The sequence below is a fragment of the Myxocyprinus asiaticus genome, chromosome 41, assembly GCF_019703515.2.
Source record: "Myxocyprinus asiaticus isolate MX2 ecotype Aquarium Trade chromosome 41, UBuf_Myxa_2, whole genome shotgun sequence".
Taxonomy (NCBI): domain Eukaryota; kingdom Metazoa; phylum Chordata; class Actinopteri; order Cypriniformes; family Catostomidae; genus Myxocyprinus; species Myxocyprinus asiaticus.
Window position 1 is genome coordinate 26,444,455 of NC_059384.1, and position 21,442 is coordinate 26,465,896.

Consider the following 21,442-nt stretch of genomic DNA (forward strand, 5'->3'; position numbering starts at 1 on the left):
CGTAGCCCAAATATTTGACTTTATTAATATTTTTTGGTCTAGATATAATCGAAGTGAAAAACAATACATAAATCACCCGGCTATGGCGATAAGTACAACTGCTGCCATTCAATTTAATAAACAAAAGTAGCGAATCACGCATAGGGAACCTATTGCTAGCGCTACTGCCGCCTGTAGGCCTTTGCTCTTTGAGGCCTTCATTAGATGTGCTCTAGCAGTGGCAATTCATAAAGCTTGCAAACATATGCCGCTAGCAGCAGAGGGCGCCACCATGTGTCTCCTATTATGTGACCATTTATCCATGCAACAGCTCAGAAAAATAATTCTAAATGACGTTTTAAAGAATTTGGTCTGTAGGTTGTGAGTGTACCTGTGCAAATAATTATATAAATGTTCTATGATATCAATCTATATTGATATCTATATGTCAAAAGATGTTTAAACCCCTTGAGCAATGTCTTATCTTTAGACCGACCTTTGGTATGGCAGATCAGCAGTGTATAAGCAGTGTTTAAGCAGTAACGGATTACATGATATCTAGACTATGTAATCAGATTACAAACCCCAAGTACTTGTAATTACATTTTATACTGGTGGCCAAAAGTTTGGAATAATGTACATATTTTGCTCTTATGGAAAGAAATTGGTATTTTATTCACCAAAGTGGCCTTCAACTGATCACAATGTATAGTCAGGACATTAATAATGTGAAAAATTACTATTACAATTAGAAAAAAAAATAACTACTTAAACTACTTCAAAGAGTTCTCATCAAAAAATCCTCCACGTGCAGCAATGACAGCTTTGCGGGTCCTTGGCACTCTAGCTGTCAGTTTGTCCAGATACTCAGGTGACATTTCACCCCACACTTCCTGTTGCACTTGCCATAGATGTGGCTGTCTTGTCGGACACTTCTCACTCACCTTACAGTCTAGCTGATCCCACAAAAGCTCAATGGGGTTAAGATCCATAACACTCTTTATTTTTACAATTATCTGTTGTCCAATGTCTGTTTTTCTGCCCACTCTAACCTTTTCTTTTTGTTTTTCTGTTTCAAAAGTAGCTTTTTCTTTGCAATTCTTCCCATAAGGCCTGCACCCCTGAGTCTTCTCTTTACTGTTGTACATGAAACTGGTGTTGAGCATGTAGAATTCAATGAAGCTGTCAGCTGAGGACATGTGAGGTGTCTATTTCTCAAACTAGAGACTCTGATGTACTTATCCTCTTGTTTAGTTGTACATCTGGCCTTCCACATCTCTTTACGTCCTTATTAGAGCCAGTTGTCCTTTGTCTTTGAAGACTGAAGTGTACACCTTTGTATGAAATCTTCAGTTTTTTGGCAATTTCAAGCATTGAATAGCCTTCATTCCTCAAAACAACGATTGACTGATGAAAGCTGTTTATTTTTTGCCATTTTTGACCTAATATTGACCTTAAGACATGCCAGTCTATTGCATACTGTGGCAACTAAAAAAAAAAAAGACAATTTTAAGCTTCATTTAATGAACCAAATAGCTTTCAACTGTGTTTGATATAATGGCAAGTGATTTTCTAATACCAAATTAGCAATTTAATATGATTACTCAAAGATAAGGTGTTGGAGTGATGGCTGCTGGAAATGGGGCCTGTCTAGATTTAATCAAAAATTACATTTTTCAAATAGTGTTGGTGCTGCTTTTTACATCAGTAATGTCCTGACTATACTTTGTGATCAGTTGAATCCCACTTTGGTGAATTAAAGTACCAATTTCCTCCCGAAAGAGCAAAATTTGTACATTATTCCAAACTTTTGGCCGCCAGTGTATGTCAAATGTGTGTAACCAGATTACAATTGTTTACATTTTTATAGATTACAAGTTTACATCTTCACTGTAAACCCTAATAAATTAGCAGAACTCAAAAAATTGAGGAAATCAGTTACAAGTTTAAGTAAATAGAACTTTCAGATTTTGATTTTGTACTACACTTGCATGCTACTTGCTTTTAACTTGAAATATTAAGTAAAATAACTCAAACATTTTAATGGTACTTTGGCTGTACTTAAAATTGTCATGTAATTACAACTTAAATACTTCAAGTAGAGGGAACATAACTAGCTAATACTAGCTAGAACTACCTAGTACAGTGAATGCTAACATGCTGAATGCATGCTAATTGGAAACTCTATGCTTTGATACAAGTTCATTAAACACAAAACAATATAAAAATTCAGGTAACTTAAAAGGTTTAATTTTCCTGAACTCAAAAGAAAGAGAAAGTTCTAAATACTCATCAAGGTTCATTTATTTGAACTAATTTGTATGGTCTGATTTTTCCCTACTCAAAACAATTAAGTATTTTTACAGAGTTAATTACATTACCTATCAGCCAACTGTAATAACTAGTGCATAATGTATTGATTATATTCCTAAATTTAAAAAAGCAGTCTAAGAAAGAACCTGAAATATGTGCAATGGGCATAGCCAGGTAGCACTGTTTAAAGTAAAATAGTTGTAAAGATGTTTCAAATTGTGTAAAGAAAATGTGATAATAATGTTGTACCCCAAATACTATCCTTTCACTTATTGGACAGTTATTTAAAAATGTTTGATTTAATCACCTTAAAACTGAAAATGACATTGAGGATTGCAACATATGTTTAATGCAGGCGTTTTTGGAGGTTTATTGGGATGTGCAGCACAAGTGTTACTATTCTTTGTTTACGTGTATTGTGATTTAAAACATTGATATATTTTGATGTTTTACTGACTTGTTTGTCATTCATCTGCACTGACTTGCACAGAGCCTCCAGCCTCGTCATCAACAAGACCACAATGCACTGTTTGTTTGTCATTCATCTGCATTGACTTGCACAACGGCTCCAACCTCGTCATAAACAAGACCACAATGCACTGTTTGTTTGTCGGACGTGGTCAGTTAGATCATTGTTCGGTTCTCAAGTTAGTGGAAAAAGGGTTAAGATTTGGCCTGAGACAAGCACCACTGATGTCGTGTGAAATTGGGATGCACACATTTAAAGACATTATGTTTAAAACTAGACGAGTACAAGTTTGTTGCTGAATTAACCAGGATTTGGTTGCGCTCTTGAAAGTGAAGTTTGCAGCAAATTTCAAATAATCAGGCAAGTTCCAGAGCTTTGCTCCTTTCACAGAAAAAGCTGTCTGAGCAAAAGATGTATTTATTGTCTGTTGTTTCAGTGGTCACGTTTTCCCTGCAGCAAAAACCGGCGAAATTTCATTCGGCTGGTCATGTGATCTTAACATGGAAGCCCCCACGAGGGACCCCTTATAATGTAGAATAAAATAGCTTTTATAAGGTTACTGATATGACTGGGGTCTCATGTGAGTGCTTATGATGTTGAACATATGTTTTAAAATCACAATTCATGTCTTATACAACTTTTTGTCCAACTCACCTTTATGCCTGAGCTACACATACATTAAATACATTTTTGCTTGTTTTTTTGATAATTTTTCTAACAAATGCTTTAGTGTCAGGATTGAATGGTTTAATTAATTGTTTTTATTTTTATTTTTTTATAAGGAAATATTAGACGATAACAGACTTGCACTTAAAATGTGAAACGAGCTAAACATTTATACATTCTAAATATTTTTTTAATTTAACCAAATATTAATTCAATAAATTATGGCAAAATTATGACATTTTTTTGGTGATATTAATTATTGAAAACAGTCAAGAAGGTCAACCTCTGAGGTGCAAAGGTCACACCTTCACACCTCATTAATAATTTTGAGGATACAACATATCTAAAGACATTTACTCATTGCTTAAGAACAGGTTCATCTTTGTCAGATCTTTTGATATGCTGTCATTCAAATAAAATGGTTAACTCATCAATAAGCACCAGTGGCGGAGCTAGGGGGTGGCCAGGGTTGGCCGTGGCCACTATGGACCGAAGCCTGGCCACCCCATTGGCCACCCCGCTCGCAACTGCCGCTTTGGTCATTTTTTGTCTTGGGAACAATTTCGTTTTTAGAGGTGGAAATGTCTCTATACAACCGCAACACACAGGAGTCTTAACATGTGCGCACACCAAGGTCGCCGCACCTCTCTGTCCTGGGTGTCACTATACACCCCCCCCCCCCCAACGATACGGAAATGCTGCCTGAAAATTTCTGTGCCACTACAGACTGATCGCTGGCCCCTGCCAGGCCACCCCTGTGAAAAACTCCTGGCTACGACTCTGATAAGCACTGATGTGTTCTCTACATGAATAATTATCAGTACAAAGGTTGTCACAATGTTGAAAATTATAGAATTATATTCACCATGCAAAAGTGTATTTTCTTTTCTATTTTTATTAACAACATTTTTTTCCCCAGTGATTTGCAGAACAAGAAATGGATCATTTCAGGCGATCGGGAATTTGATGCCATAACAATGTTTTTTTTTTATTCTAGTACAGTCAAAGCATAGCAACAAGATATGATTTTTATATCAATAGTTAAGCATAACCATAACATAAGTGTAAATCATTTGTATAGAAGATATGCAAGTGGTTAAAGGAGAAAAGAAAAATGTTTAGTGAGAAAATACTATTCAAAACAAATAACAGATTAAAGAAATTCAGATGCATTTGTTTTATTAGAAAATTTCATTTTCCTTGCTTCGAAAGCAGTGTTAATTTTGCAGTTGGAAATTGCACTTTTGCCGGTCCTTAAGGAAAAATAATGAACTTAAGCAGTTTACTATTTTACACATCCTACAACTGAAAATTAGCTATATATTCTGTATATTTTACACTGAAATATTTTTTTTTACCTGCTGCACACATAAAAACCTATTTTTAACAGAATACCCCTTAAAATACACATATCCCTCCTTTACACACATCCATGCTGCACACATACACAAACAAGTACATAAATATGAAGGACAAAGCCTTTGTAAGCAAAAATAGCACCATGATAGAAATGATTAGTTAAAACAGGCAAGAACACAGCTGCTTTTGCTACAAAAGCCTACCATGGCCACAGCAATGCATCCTCTGCATACATTAAACTTCAGCAGAGATATAATCCACCATGCACTAATACCCCACTGGCCTTTGGTGTGATGTATTTAGATTTATATCAATAACAGAAGGCTCATGTGTTAGGGTAACATACTTTGGACCACTGCTTACAGGATGTTGGTTCCCAAGCAAACATTTTTGGGGTAAAATTGTGATGCACATTCATTGTTTCACCGAATGTGAGCATTACACGTCAGTAGGGAGCCATTGTGCCATGATAAATGGGAGAGCTCGTCACTTGATTTAGAGGACTTACGTTAATTTATATATATTTATCTGCATGTTTCTAGAAGCATCTCAAGAGCAATAGCTAAAACAGTAAGGCCACATTTACACTAAACCTTTTTCGTTAAGAAACTAGAACAGCGTTTTTCTCCATATTTTTGAAATGGCTGAAAAAAAACATCGGCAATACATGTATAGCAGGCAATCAACGGAAAGATACATCTAACATATATAAGACTGGAACAGTGGGGCATGAGCACACAAGCTGTCCAAACGGACACAGTTTTGATTTACACGTCACATGTGAAAAGTGTAAGATTGTCATTGTACTTGCTTTGGCCATCTACAATGTTGATGTGGCATTTTGACCTTCCAATAGCAAGGTGGAGAGTAAATTTCTAAGTCTCATTTCTCTAACTTGCAGCTCACATAGGCAGTCTCTTTTCTATCCTTCTAGCTGCCTCTTTAATTCCAAAATGATCAGACAATAAAAGGATTTGTGGAGCTCTGTAAGTATGGGTGATAAGTGCAAGTCACATTCACAATGGACATCAAGGCATCAGGAAGTCAAGTACACAAAATGGCTGCAAAATAACTTCCTGTTTCCATTTCATTTAGTCCACTGATGCTGACAAGTAGCTTGGTAAAGTTAGGTAATATTAAGTCATTCCAAAAATAAAACATAAATAAATAAACACTGATAACAACTGGGGTACAGCTGTCTCTAACTGAAGCATTCAAAATAAAGCTTAGTTTATGAAGTGCTGGGATCATTTTCGTTGAAACCAAAGGTTAATAATTAGCTCAGTTTCAATTTATTCTTAGTTTCTGTAAGAATCTTCAAAATATCTTATGAATCAAGAGTTTTGCAAGTAAGTGGAATCAATCAGGCCATGGTGACGAGTGGAAGTTATTAAAAAATGAAGGCCAAAAAGGCCTTTTAAATAGTGTCATTTGGAACTCATAAGACAATCTGAATTTGACAAGAATAAAATCTGAAGCTTCAAATGTTCTTTTCTTTCTGAATGATTTGCTTTAAAAGACACACAGGAGATTCCAGCATCAAGTGGGCACTACAGCATATGGCATAATCTAAGAAATCAACTGTAATACATTATTCTAGTAACAGCCCTACATCTGACATACAAACACCAGGAAACATCGCAGATGAGGATTAGTTTGCGATAGGGCAAAAAAGACATACGGATACATATGTAAAACCTAAGAGTGTATCGTCACCGAGGCTATAAAATGCAACATCTTTCACGGATTCGTATGGCCAGACTTTTCCTCTTTTTCTTGCCATTCTTCTCCTTACTGTCCTCCATCTTCCTGGCACGAATTTCCCTCATGAGGTCAAAGAAAACCTGCAATCAAGACAGTATAGTATTCAGCTAAACTATGTAACTTCAGCTAAACCAGCTTCCAAATTGCTTGTACTGTCGATCATTTTTTTTTTAGGTTAAAGTTAACATGAAACACTGTTCACAAACCATTTTACTTCTGTAATCTGACATATTTCAGAGTGAAACAGGACATTCAAAAAAATGTAGGGGGGGACTGGGAATCGACTGGATTGTGAAAAGTTGTCTCTATATGACGGGGTTGGAGGGGAGGAGTTAAAAAATACGAGGGATTTGTGGAGAAAATAATTTTGATGAAATATTTAGGGACCTATGATTTCCACGATTTAGAAAACACAGATGGAATCACGGAATCCACTCGCGATATGTCCTAGTGTGATGATTAAACCACAAAAGGCTGAGATTTAATTCATTAAACAGTCTGAATGTGCTGCACGCTTCAAAGGAAACACATACACTGATAACACCTTATCATAAGCATAAAAATTGACAGTAGAACTCACGGCTATGTTTAATAGTGTAAGTAAGAGCATTTCCACATGTGACGAGAACTTACAGGATAGGGACTAAACAGCTGTGTGGCCACAAGAACGCCACTTGTTAGTGAGGCTAATCGGAAAAACTACTCAAATCTGCTAGGTAGCATAAAGATTGGACTGTGGAGCAATAGAAATAGATTATGTGGTATGATGAGTCCAGATTTACGCTATTCCAAAGCGATGGGTGTGTCAGGGTAAGAAGGGAAGTGCATGAAGTGATGCACCCATCATGCATACTGCCCACTGTACAAGCCTCTGGAGGCAGTGTTATGATCTGGGGTTTCTTCAATTAGTCAGGTCTAGGCTCAGCAACATTATGCTACAATAAAATGAAGTCAGCTGATTACCTGAATTTACTGAATGACCAGGTTATCCCATCAATGGATTTTTTTCTTCCCTGACAGCACGGGTATATTCCAGGATGACAATGCCAAGATTCATCGGACTCAAATTGTGAAAGAGCGGTTCAGGGAGCATGAGGAATCATTTTCACACATGAATTGGCCACCACAGAGTCCTGACCTTAACCCCATTTAAAGTCTTTGGGATGTGCTGGAGAAGACTTTACAGAGTGGATCGACTCTCTTGTCATCAATACAAGATCTCGGCCAAAAATTAATGCAACTCTGGCTGGAAATAAATGTTGTGACGTTGTATAAGGTTGTCAAAACAATGCCACGACGAATGTGCACTGTAATCAAAGCTAAATGCGGTCCAACGAAATAGTAGAGTATGCAACTTTTTTTTTCTTTCTTTTTTTTTTGACCAGGCAGTGTATTACGAAGATATTTTTTCCCCTTTGGACCCAGAATCTGTATTAAAAAAATAAAGTAGGTCAATTTCATGGTCCCTTTAAATTTAGCGAAATTAGCCTCCAAATTGTTTGTATTATCAATAAAAAAAAATCTAGTTTAAGATTCATGTAAATTCAAAGATACATAAAAAAAGTATTGTTTTTATTACATTTATAGCAAAGGCAACACTTTACAATAAATATTTGTTAACATTAGTTGTTAACATGACCTAACAATTAGGGCTGGATATTGATACAGACTTCCCGATTCTATTTGATTCCAATTCGATATTGATTTATATGGGTTTATTTCAGTTATAATGTCCATTTTGCTTATATATCAAGGAAATTATCTCCCAGCTAATGCTGTTAATTATACAGGGGACCTTCCAAATAGTTACATTATGAAAATATTAATTTTACTAATATTTTATTAGTTTTTCATCATTTGTCACATTTTAGCTTTTTAAAATGAACAAATCCATGTATTCTATCAATATGATATTATAATGCATATTATATTTTTGTTACACGATTATTGTTTCCATGCATAATTTGTACTATTTACACGTATTGGCATTCAGTTGATTAACACGCGCTAAAAACCGGTACTGTCTCTTTAAGAAAACCAGTAAATGAGCACATATAAACAAGTGTGACTTCTTTACCGCATCCATGCTATGCGTGATTATTTTTTGTTGTTTCTGATCAACAACTGACTGTAAAGAACAGAAATGGTACTAAAAGAGAATTATTCAATGACAAATGTATTCCGTGGATCTCATCTTTGGACACTCATTGGAACGAGTTAAACCAAACTTTTACTCTCAACACGCAGTGAAATGATCTCGGTGCTGAACATCTTCCCCACTATACAACACAATCACTGGTGAGTGAAATCTGAAAATTTACCAGCCATTTTTAGTAATTTCTACATATACTAACACATCCAACTTCAACTTGCATAATTTAACATTAGTTAATGCATTATGAACTAACAATGAACCATTCTATATAATTAATTTACTTAAATTACTATGTAATTAATAAATGTGGTTAAAATCATTGTTAGTCCATGATACCTAATACACTACCTAATGTTAACAAAGAGAGCCTTATTGTTAAGTGTTACCAATTTAAGCAATTGCAAAATCAATGTAAGTACATTAAGAAATCATCTTAAGGGTTCACAGTTGTTTAACAATACTCAGAGTTTACAGTATGTAATTTCAGTAGTCTTTACCTTGTCTACGTTGGCTCGGGTCTTAGCAGACGTCTCCACGTAGCACACCCCCCACTGATCAGCTCTAACTTTGGCCTCATCTGAGCTCACCTGTCTCCTGTCCTCAAGATCAGACTTATTCCCCACCAACAGGAAGGGGACATTCTCGTCTTCTTTCACGCGCAGAATCTGCTCTCTGTGTAAAGAAGGTAACTTTCTAACAACTTGCTCCAACTATGTGCTCCTGACTCTTTTATTCTATCAAAACAACCCTAATACCCCAAATTTGAGACACTGCCAGAAATCAAAATTATCTGAAAGCAATGAGAAAACATAGAATAATCAGAATGCCTTTGCCAAGATAATGTGTCAAAAGTGCTAAAATAAAATGTGCAAAAATATCTCTGGCTTTGTAAGTTTACTAATTTAATTAAACAGAAAAAAAAGTAGTCATTATTTAAAGAAGAACATTTAAAATCGATACAGCTCTTTTAATCAAGTTCAGGAGCATCTGTTCTCATCAGGAGAACAATAAATTACCTGAAATCAGCAGTCGCTGCAAAAGATTCTAGTTCAGTGATGGAGAAGACACAGAGGAATCCTTCACCGCTGCGGAAGTAGTTATCCCGGATGGCAGCATAATCCTCCTGACCTGCTGTGTCCAGAATATCTATCTGAACTTCCTCTCCATCCAGAACCACCTTCTTCCTGTAGCTGTCAGCTTTTGTGGGCTCATAGTCTTCCACAAACTGATGGAAAGAAGACAAGAGATGTGAAAATCAACAACGTTATCTCAAGGAGAAGAGCAGCCACAAACTATCCTCAAACAAACACAAGGGGATATCTCCAACTATCTAACACAAAGATACAGTACTCAGCCTGCCCTTTGGCTTGGGTTCCCTGTTGTAAAAAAAAAAGGTGATCAAGCTGGTTTTCAGGATATAGTATTTGGTTTGCTTCTGGCAATAGGTGGTCCACCAGCTCTAACTAATTTGACAAGTCAACAAAGTCAAAACCAGGTCCACCAGCTGATCAACCATCTAGACCAGCTTTAACCATCTACCATAAATGACCAGTTTTGACAAGCTAGAAATGTAAAACCAGCTACCATCAGAAGCTGGTTTTCCAGAAGGGCCATATCCTAAACTGCCTATTTGCACAGAGTTATGACTAAAAAAACTTTCTGATTAAAGCTGTAATTATGTATATTCTCACCTCGTCATACATGAACTGCAGAGTTAGAGCCGACTTTCCCACACCGCCACTCCCGACCATGATCACCTTGTGAAGAGCCAGCGAGTTCTGCCCTTTCGGCTTAGCTGTTGCCATGATATCTGTTGCTGTGGGGTGGGGTTGAGAGGAAAGTTTCACGTTTTTAGGGCAGCGGCTTCTGCCCAGAATGGGTTGGGTCAGGGAGGTCAAGAAGATGCTGAAAGTTACTGGAGTAAGGGGTCAAAGTGGGAGATAGATCGGGAGATGACCATGTACCACCCAGTACCTGGAAGAAGCAAAATGAAACCTGTTGGTTATCTACTAGATGTTCAGCCCAATACATTTTAATATCTCATATAAAACAAAACAACCAAAATCCAGCTTCTCAACCAAACACTAATAATCTTACAGGCTGTTTGTCAAGAGCATGTTGATATAAATTACATTTACTTTCATCTTTAATACAACAATATGCCACAATAAAGGAGGCCATATGAAGTTATGAACACAAAAAAATAAAAAGGCAAGCAGGGAGTTGGTTATTCCCCTACCAAATTGCTGAAAAGCATGATAGGCAATTATAGTCTGAAAAGCAAAAATGTCTAATGGCTTTATGTTCCTTCTATTACATGGAATTAAAGTAAAAATAAGATAGTTTATTGCATTATCCACTAACTTCTACTCTAAACAACTTGCTTATGAACTCAAAGCAGTGCAGAGTCAACTGATGTAAGAGTCCTCACAAGCATTAGCTGTGACAGGTAAACTCCCTGATGATGGCTTTTCAGTGATGTCTGGGTGTGGTTGCCAATCACAAGAAATCAGCCGTCAACAAAGGCCTACATCACAGCAAAAAAACAGCTCCACAGGTTAGACTCTCAGGTTACAAATGTTTTCATTTCAACCATTTTACCACCGTTGTATTTAAAGGTTAAGTTTGTCATTTCTGTGCAACTAGCAGCACCAAACGGAATACAGTCTAGTGCCATAAGTAAAAAGCACATTCATGACGTGCTTCAATGTAACTGGAGTTATTCAGGGCGATCCCCACTGCACATTCAAATGTGCGTAACTGTAAGATGCGTGTACACATCTAGTTCACGAGTTCCAGCAGTTTAAACCTTTTTTGCTATGATTATCTAAAGCTGCACGATGTAAGATTTTTTTTGTTTCAAAATTAACAAATTGCCATTATTGATTGAGTACATAAACAATCAGTGTTCAAAACAATGTTACCTTACCCCAATTCACTAAGGTATGCCTATAAAAAGTATTTATATTTTGAGCCTTCGGGTCAGATTTGGCGCAAAATCGCTGGCTTCCGTCGTATATCCTTGCGTCATTACGTCATGTCCATAAACACAGGAAAGAAGAACCGACTGTCTCTTGCTCTGGCTGGAGAAACTACGTTCAGTTCAGTCAGTAACACTCACACAGTTCAGCACACTATCGCAGCAGTCTGGATGGATGTTTATCTGTTATCCGTTTGGCGAAGTTGTTTTCCTGCTATAATGCTTGGATATGTTTTCTGGTAGGGTTGTAGAATCTTATATTGGTTGTCATGCTTGTATGAATCGAGCATTACTCGTGTGTTAACCAATTGCGATGTATCTACGTTGTCGGAGGAAGTTACTGTGACATGTAGGGCAGCAACTAACAATTATTTTGATAATCGATTAATCTAACGATTATTAGAACGATTATTCGACGATGATTGCAACGATTAATCATTAGCCCTTAACCGATTATTCAGCTTGTGCCCTGACTTAAAAGGTTGTATTAAACATGCTTACTAACAATAAAGGACAAAATCATCTTTTAAATATACCTCTAAATGACATTCACTAAATTAAAGGGAAAAAATACTTTGTTTAATTCAGTAAAAATTTCACTGCAAAAAATCCTATTGTTATCAAGAGTTTTTGTCTTGTTTTCCATTTACAATTGTCCAAAAAATCCTTAAAACAAGATACATTTACTTGAGTAGCAACATATAAGATATTTCAACTTGCTTTAAGAGAATGTATCTTAAATATAAGTGTATTTTGTATATAAGTGTATTTTTTCACTTGGTTATACTTCTGCGAGTGCAGTAAAGACAAAATATACTTATATTCAAGATCTATTCTCTAAAAGCAAGTCTAAATATTTCATATGCTGCTTCTCAGGTGAATGCATCTTTTTTATAGTATTTTTAATATTATATTCAACATTCTCAGACAACAATTTTTTATTCTGCAGTATAGCTGCTAAAGAAAATGTAAGTTGTTTTAAAGGAGTTTTAGATATTTATATTGGAAAACAAGCCAAAACAAAAACAAATCAAAAACGTATTTTGTTGCAGTGTATAATGGGACAAAGACTACCCTCTCTCACCTTTCTGTTCACTTCAATCCTTCTTTAACTCACAAAAAAAACTAACTCTCTCTTATTAATAAAGCTACGTATTGGCAATTTTCTTGAAGATAAGAAATGCACAATGACATATATTATGATTCAATAAGTCGCGAGCCATCATAATCTAGCTGCAGCAAGCACACGAAGGAGGAGCGTCCCCCTCGACAGAGTGTGCACCAACCAGGTGCAGTTTCAATCTCTCCCCCTTAGATCGGGACGCGTCACGCAACTCATAGAAGAGGCACTGACCGCACAGAGAAATTTCTGTGTTTGTAGTTATTTACATGATCTGCTTCTGTATTATTTGAACTTTAATAAAGCTATAATGCATTAAATAAAAAATAACTGCATTTAAGATGTAACGCCGATGTGTTTCCTTTAAAGAGCTCTGGCTCCGCACGAAAAACGATGTCAGACACTGTAATATGCTCTGGCCCCCTCCCTGCTCATCGTGGTGATGAGGTTTATAGTAGATTAGTGTCACTGAATGGCTGGATGTATGAGTGGTGTCCGGAGAATAGCATAGGATTTATAGACAATTGGAAGAGTTTTTGGGGTAGACCTGACCTGCTAAAGAGGGACGGACTCCAGGGAAGGTGCTGCTCTCCTCTCTAGTAATTTGGCTCATAGTCTTAATAGTGATAGTATTTGACTAACTTGGGCCCAGGTCAGGAAGCAGACAAACTGGCTAATCCGAACGTCTGCTAGCTGCCTTGAGACGTCACACAGGTCACATAAACTACAACACATAGAGACTGTATCACCTAGATATCATACAGAGACTGTGTCTGTTCCCCCGAACTACCAAACACAAACCCCTCCCTAAATCATTTAGAATTTTTTAATAAGTTCAAACTTGAAAAAAAATAAAATAAATGAAGATAAACATTATATAAAGGTAGGGCTACTAAACATTAGATCTCTTTCAACCAAAGCACTAATTGTAAATGAAATTATTACAGATCATAGTTTGGATGCGCTCTGTTTGACTGAAACCTGGCTTAAACTGGATTAACATATTAGTTTAAATGAATCTACACCCCCAGGTTATTGTTATAAAAATGAGCCTCGTCTGAAGGGTCGAGGAGGAGGTGTTGCTACAATTTACAATGACGTTTTTGGTGTTACTCAGAGGGCAGGATATAAGTTTAAGTCTTTTAAACTAATAATGCTTAATGTAACACCGTCAGATATAAATAAAAAATCTCTGTCGTCTTTTGCCCTTGCTACAGTATATAGATCACCTGGGCCTTATTCTGATTTCCTTGGTGAATTTGCAAATTTTCGATCAGATCTAGTAGTTACTGTAGATAGAGCATTAATTGTTGGTGACTTCAACATTCACATAGATAATGAAAATGACATATTGGGATTAGCATTTATTGATATTCTCAACTCGCTTGGAGTAGGACAAAATGTGACAGTACCAACTCATCGCCATAATCATACGCTAGATTTAATTCTGTCATATGGAATTGATGTTGATACTATTGAAATTCTACCGCAGAGCGATGACATCTCAGATCATTACCTTGTCTCTTGTATGCTGCGATCAGCTAATGTTACTCAATCTACACCATGCTATCATTCAGGTAGCACAATTCTTTCAACCACTAAAGATAGCTTCACTAATATTCTTCCAGATCTATCTCATACTCTCAGTAAGCCCCAAAGTCTAGAAGAACTTGATGAAATAACAGAAAATATAAATACAATCTTCTCTAGCACTCTTGATAGTCACCCCCCCTTCGATTAAAAAAATTAAAAGAAAAAAACCCCGCACCATGATACAATGTTCACACTCATGCTCTCAAGAGAGCAGCTCGGAAAATGGAGCGCAAGTGGAAGAATACAAAATTAGAGGTATTTTGTGGTGCATGGAAGGATGGTGTCTGTAGCTACAGACAGGCAGTAAAAGCTGCCAGGTCAGCATATTTGAGCAAACTCATAGAAAATAACCACAACAATCCTAGGTGTTTATTCAGTACTATGGTTCAATTGGTTAGGAATAAATCCTCAACTAGATATTCCGTCGCAGCTCAATAGTAATGACTTCATGAATTTATTTACTGATAAAATTTAAATAATCAGATTAAAATTGGAAATATGCAATCATCTGTCACAGCACCTCAGAAAACAGCGTTTCATAATTTTCCTCACGTGCAACTTCAATCCTTCACTGTCATAGGTCATGAAAAGCTAACAAAACTTATCAAAACATCAAAAGCCACATGTATGTTAGATCCAATACCAACTAAGCTCTTAAAAGAGATATTCCATGTAATCTCAGAACCTCTTCTTAATATTATTAACTCCTCGCTATCCTTAGGACATGTCCCAAGAAACTTTAAAATGGCAGTTATCAAACCACTTATTAAGAAGCCACAACTTGATCCTGGAGAATTGGCTAATTACAGACGATTTCAAATCTCCCGTTTATGTCAAAAATATTAGAAAATGTTGTGTCCTCCCAATTATGTTCGTTTCTACAGATAAATAGTATATATGAACAATTTCAGTCAGGATTTAGGCCACAGCACAGTACAGAGACTTCACTTATCAGAGTTACTAATGACTTGCTCTTATCATCTGATCACAGCTGCATTTCTCTTCAAGTGCTTTTAGATCTTAGTGCTGCCTTCGACACCACAGATCATGATATTCTCTTGAATAGGCTAGAGAATTATGTTGGCATTTGTGGACTTGCATTAGCATGGTTCAGGTCCTATTTAGCAGACCGCTACCATTTTGTAGGTGTAAACGAGGAATTGTCAAATCAAACAAAAGTATGGAGTGCCACAGGGATCAGTTTTAGGGCCTCTGCTTTTCTCCTTATATATGCTTCTCCTGGGAAATTTTATAAGGAATAATGGAATAAGTTTCCACTGTTATGCCGACGATACCCAACTTTATATTTCTTCGAAACCCAATGAAATTTCACAATTCTCCAAATTAGCAGAGTGTATCAATAAACTCAAAGATTGGATGGCCAGACATTTCCTTCCACTCAATTCCAATAAAACAGAGGTACTAGTTATTGGACCAAAAACCTCTCAAAATAAGCCACTAAAATATAATTTGACTCTCGATGGATGTACTGTTACATCGTCTTCAACAGCGAAAACTTAAGTGTTATACTTGATACCAATATGTCATTTGAAAAACAAATTTCCAATGTTTGTAGAACAGCATTCTTCCACCTAAGAAATATTGCTAAGTTATGACACATGCTCTCTGTTGCTGATGCCGAAAAACTAATTAATGCGTTCATGACCTCAAGACTAGATTATTGTAATGCATTACTGGGAGGATGTCCAACAAGTTCAATAAATAAACTTCAACTGGTTCAAAATGCAGCAGCCACAGTGCTGACTAGAACCAAGAAATATGATCATATTAGCCCCATTTTATCGTCGTTACATTGGCTACCAGTTAAATTTCATATTCATTTTAAAATTCTGTTAACTACATACAAAGCTTTGAATGGTCTAGCTCCACAGTACTTAAGTGACCTTCTACCACGTTATATTCCATCATGTTCATTACAATCGCAAAACTCTGGCCTGTTAATAGTTCCTAGAATATCAAAATCCAAAAAAGGAGGTAGATCCTTTTCCTATTTGGCTCCTAAACTATGGAATAGTCTCCCTAACACTGTTCGGGATACAGACACACTCACTGAGTTTAAGTCTAGACTAAAGACTATCTATTTAGCCAGGCATACACCTAATTTATTCTTCACCACACAATAAGGCTGCTTTAGTTAGGTCTGCCAGAATCAGAAACATCTATCATGATCTACAACTTGAATGGCATCTACGCTAATATTTTTCTATTTGTTTCCATGTCTCAACCTCGGTACTCCAGCCGGATCCAGCTCCATTCCTGCTTGGTACTGGACTCCATTGCTACGTGTCTCTGAGTGATGGCGCAAAATGCAGCCGGTGCCAGCCAGACATAACTTCAGTCTATTACGATGGACCACAGCGGATGAACTGATGCCAACTCCAACCATAAGACATGGGATACTTCATATGCCATTGCCTGAACCTTGGACTTAGGATAGACCTCACCAAAATTACCGGCCGGTTGAACTGCGAAGCACCTCACTGATCTCGGCCTGCATCACCTTGGTCTAATGATGGACAACACTCTTAAAATGGAATACATAGCCTATCAATAAATTGCCAACAAAAGCCTTCATCAGCCAACTAACAAAGGACAATGCAACTATATTAACTTCTGCAGTTAATCCAGGATGAACTTCAGAGACATTAGTCATTACTCTTAAACCCTGCTTTCTCCCAAGGTTATTTTTCTCCATTAACCAACATCCTACGGAGTTTTGTGTTCCTTGCCACAGTCACCTTCGACTTGCTCACTGGGTTTCTAAATGCAATTATTATTTAATTACCTATTTTTATACATGCTTCATAACTGTATTTAATCAAACTACACAATGATGACTAAGACTTTATAGATATTACAGTTTCATTTTCTGTTAATACATGATTTTCTGTAAAGCTGCTTTGAAATGATGTGTGTTGTGAAAGGCACTATACAAATAAAAATGACATGACATATTCCACAATGAGAGTGCTTCTGTATTTACTTATTTTGTATTTTTGCATTATAATTCCCTAATACTTTGTGATCTACATCATCTGAAGCTGTTTGGAAAGTTTAGAGTGCATCTGGACTGCGAGCTGTGTTTTCTTCCTCTCCTCTTTCAGATGCAAGGTGGTTGGTGCTCCTCTGGCGCATCATCATTACAATTTAATGTGATCTCATGTTACGTTAAATGAGATCAAACGACTATTCGACAATAAAAAATTGTCGACAAAACATTTCATTGTTGACGTTGTCGATAACGTCGACTAAACGTTTCAGCTCTAGTGACGTTTACTAATATTTATGACTTCTGAAATTGACTCCTTTTAATTGTTTTATTGCATATTTAAGCAGAATATTTTTTATGTTTAATAAAGTATATTTTATCCCCATCATTACTGAATCCTTGTTTTATGTTTTTAGTTTATGGTGTTATTGTGTGCATTGTATTATGGTTCACTTGCATTATCAACTGAGGCTGTACAGTATATCCTAATATAAAAATAAAGTCTTCCATTGAACTCAGTAACAGGTTCAGGATGGGCAAGGAGGAGGCGGGAACCGGCAGAACAGTCAACAGAACTTTAATGACATAAATTCAGCGGCCGCATGTGTCTCCCTCTCTTTCTCTCGAACTGCCGTCTCCAGCTCCCCTTCATCTTGCTCTCCCGCTGATCAGCTGACTCAATGCTGGCCGTGCACCCCCACGGCCCGGCCACGCCCTCCTCCTCATCACACTCCTCCTCTGCCCGATTCAGGCTGGGGCGCCATCCGGACTGACCTACTCACCCCCCATCTCTGGAGGGGAGACGCTGCCCTTCCGGCCATTCCGCCAGCTGGTGGTCCACCCTGCCTCCTGGGAACCTGGGGGAGAGATGAGGGGAGGGAAGAAGGGCGAGCAGGAGACACACAGAGAGAGAGAGAGACACGTGCTCGCCGGTCCCCGGACACGCTGTCGCCTGGTCCTCAACCACTCCTCCGCCCTCTGGCGGATGACAGCCGCTCCTTCCCAGGCAGACGGCAGCGAGTCCTCCGACCCCTGGTGGACGGAACGGCTCCTCCCCTTCCTGGCAGATTGAAGTAGTTCCTCCGACTCCTGGCGACCGGCAGTGACTCCTCCGTCCCCCGGCAGATGGCTCCTCCCCTGACGGACGGCAGCAGCGAAGACTTCACGACAGCGCATCCCTCCTCCTTACCGGGTGTCGGCACCAATGTAACAGGTGCAGGATGGGCAAGGAGGAGGCGGGAACCGGCAGAACAGTCAACAGAATTTTAAATGACATAAATTCAACTTAAAGCAACATAAAACACAAAGCACCCTCACGGCCCGGCCATGCCCTCCTCCTCGTCACAAACTCATATCAGCCATATCACGAGTTTCACCTCTTAAATTGATAAATGTAGTACAATACAAACATTAATAGCAGATAAAACACTTGAAAATCATATTAAAATCTACTGGTAGCGATTGAGGTGATTCCCCTGTTCTCTATGTAAAAGCGCTTTGAGTGTAGTGTCAGAAAAGCACTATAAGTGTAAAATTCATTCATTCAATATTTAAATGTATAACACAATATCAACATGAAAGTAGCACATTATGACTCCAACTCTGAAGATCTCCCATGCTAAAATCATGAGATTCATCTGCCAGAAGAGCAGTGCCGAAACACGACTGATGTAAAGTGTTCTTCTGCAAATTGCTTGCAATTTTAAGTTTCAACGCCAGATGTCACTAGAGAGCACAACGTTACATAGTGCAGCTTTAAGCAGTATCAAACAGAATCAAAAAAAGACTTTAATGTCTCTACAACTCCTCACAAGTAAGGGAATATAACTCACAGCAGAGGATTTAACATCTGATAGTGATCGTCTTAAAAATGTATCGTTTATTTGACTCTTTGCTGTAACAACAGCGTATTAAAAGACCAAACCTTTGAAACTTCTTGCAGGGGTTTTATTGTGAAGACTATTATTCACTGTTAAGCATAGCAAGCTATCATCATGCAAAAACACTGAGAGAAGTGGCGTCTCTCAATTAATTTGAGAAATGTGTCTCCCATTAAGACCACCACAACTAAAAATATGTTAGTAGTTGACTCCACTATCAACTAGTTGGTTGCTGGACGACTAATCGATTAGTTGACCACACTGGCACATCCCTAATCTGCATCTAACTGAATGTTTTGCAATGAACTTAACATATATTGATTTTATACTTGTAATCAAGAACTTAAAAACATTTTTTTTTTCCATAATTTTGAATTTTATTATGTATTTCGCAATGCTTCATGGGACTGTAATTCATTCCCACATTAAAAGATGTTAAGTACACAGTCTTGTACCTTTGACTTTTAGTCCGATTTTCAAAGTACTTTTTTTTTCTTCAAACAAAGTTTATAATGTTGTGATTCACCTCAGAGCTGGCTGGTTTGGTTCATATTTTATAACTCTTTGATGAAGTGCTTTATGAAATCACTATAGAAAAAAATAATGGGAAAAATACTTCTGGAACCAAGGCGGCTGAAAAAATGGGCGGGGACTGTTACACTCTATTGCAGAAATACCACCATATTCAAACAGGTTTCCCAGACGCTCCACCATCTTCCATTGGTCAGACAAACAAATAGCCCTCCCCCCCCCCAAAACTCACACCATTGGCTAAGCCATTGTTGCTGTGCCAGCCTGTTAGGGATGCTGGAAAAAACAGATCAATGTTTTGATAGTGTAACAGTGCTTTCACACTTTTCATGTAAATCAATCTATGAATGGCTTACATATAGTTGTCTCTGCATATTAACTAGAAAAATATATAATAATAATTTTAACATTTAAAAAAATACACATGACCTTGGAAGCCTTTGTTGCCTGTTTGGTCGACAGCAGCAAATATTGTTTTATTATCTATTATCATTACTATAAAGCATGTCATGTCACATTGTGATAAGGCAAATCTAAACAAACCAAAAAGCAAAAAGCAACAGTTGGGCTCTTTATTAATCTAAAAGATCAATCCAGAACTGCCTAAACAAGAGAAATCTACAACACATCATACACATTAGTGTTGACTACCAAATGAACTATAACTGATCTGATCTGATCTAAAGGGATGAATGATTCATAACACATCTAAGAATTAAGCCAGGTATGATATGACTATAATGTATTCATTATTAGTGCACGTCACGTATAGTATACGATAGACAGATAGACCATTATTTTTTTTTATGATAGTCAGTGTAACATGTAAATAATATGGTGTATAAATGGCAACAATGATTATTGTTTTTATGTTTTCATATTACCATCCGAAACTATCACAATACCATGGTACCGCCCAAGTACTTTTTGTAAGGGTCAGCCTTCGCGCGCGCGCGCACACACACACACACACACACGCACACGCACACACACATACACACACTCGCCGCCTGGCTAGCCATCATCACGCTCATTGCATGAGTTCATTAGCTTTTTATGCTTTAGCAGACAGTCTGACTGTAACATTATAGCCCCAGCAGACATTACGATATTAGACATGGATTAAATATCTCTCCTGATCCTTCATAAAGATCAGTAGGGCTGGTTCTTACCTTTGTGTCTACTCGTTCAGCTGAAGGTAATCCAGATACACAAGGACTCTATGGAAGGGGGAAATTCCTCTTCCCTGATCTCTCGTTCCCTCACTGTTACTGCAGCCACCACATTCCGAATAATTTCATCAGACCCAGATCAAATGTGCCCTCAAACTTCACTTCCGTCAGTATTTACAGTGGGTATGAGCCGGTTTCTGTGATCTTTGGTGTTGTGGCAGTCAGTGTTCATGGGCGTGCAGCACCGATGATGATCCCGATAGGCGGGTCACATAGATCCGCTTCAGTTTTCCATGCAGGGAAACGCACTGTAGCTGTCTGCGCATGCGCTCAAAGATCCCCTCCCTCTCCCGCCACAAGATTCATGTAGCGCGCGCTGATTAGAGGCACGCGACGCCACCGTTAATGGCGGTAAATTAATTAGAACGCGCTAGGCGGGAAAATCTCTTTG

The 21,442-nt window shown here is 37.6% G+C and overlaps 1 protein-coding gene and 1 long non-coding RNA gene across 2 annotated transcripts in view; one reads left to right on the forward strand and one right to left on the reverse strand.

Moving 5' to 3' along the window:
* LOC127431518 (uncharacterized) overlaps positions 1-17,469 on the forward strand; it is a 33,561-nt gene extending 16,092 nt beyond the window's left edge. The window contains exons 2-4 of the long non-coding RNA XR_007895620.1: positions 7,571-8,848; positions 9,193-9,390; positions 16,658-17,469. This is a non-coding gene — a long non-coding RNA (uncharacterized LOC127431518). The remainder of the gene's footprint in view (positions 1-7,570; positions 8,849-9,192; positions 9,391-16,657) is intronic.
* On the reverse strand, positions 4,388-21,278 carry LOC127431517 (ras-related protein Ral-A-like). Its single transcript, XM_051681957.1, has 5 exons — positions 20,992-21,278; positions 10,397-10,679; positions 9,722-9,930; positions 9,203-9,377; positions 4,388-6,630 (listed from the first exon to the last, which is right to left on the reverse strand). The coding sequence occupies exons 2-5, from the start codon at positions 10,508-10,510 to the stop codon at positions 6,508-6,510; spliced, it is 621 nt and encodes a 206-aa protein (XP_051537917.1). The 5' UTR covers positions 10,511-10,679; positions 20,992-21,278; the 3' UTR covers positions 4,388-6,507.
* Positions 21,279-21,442: the final 164 nt, after the last annotated feature.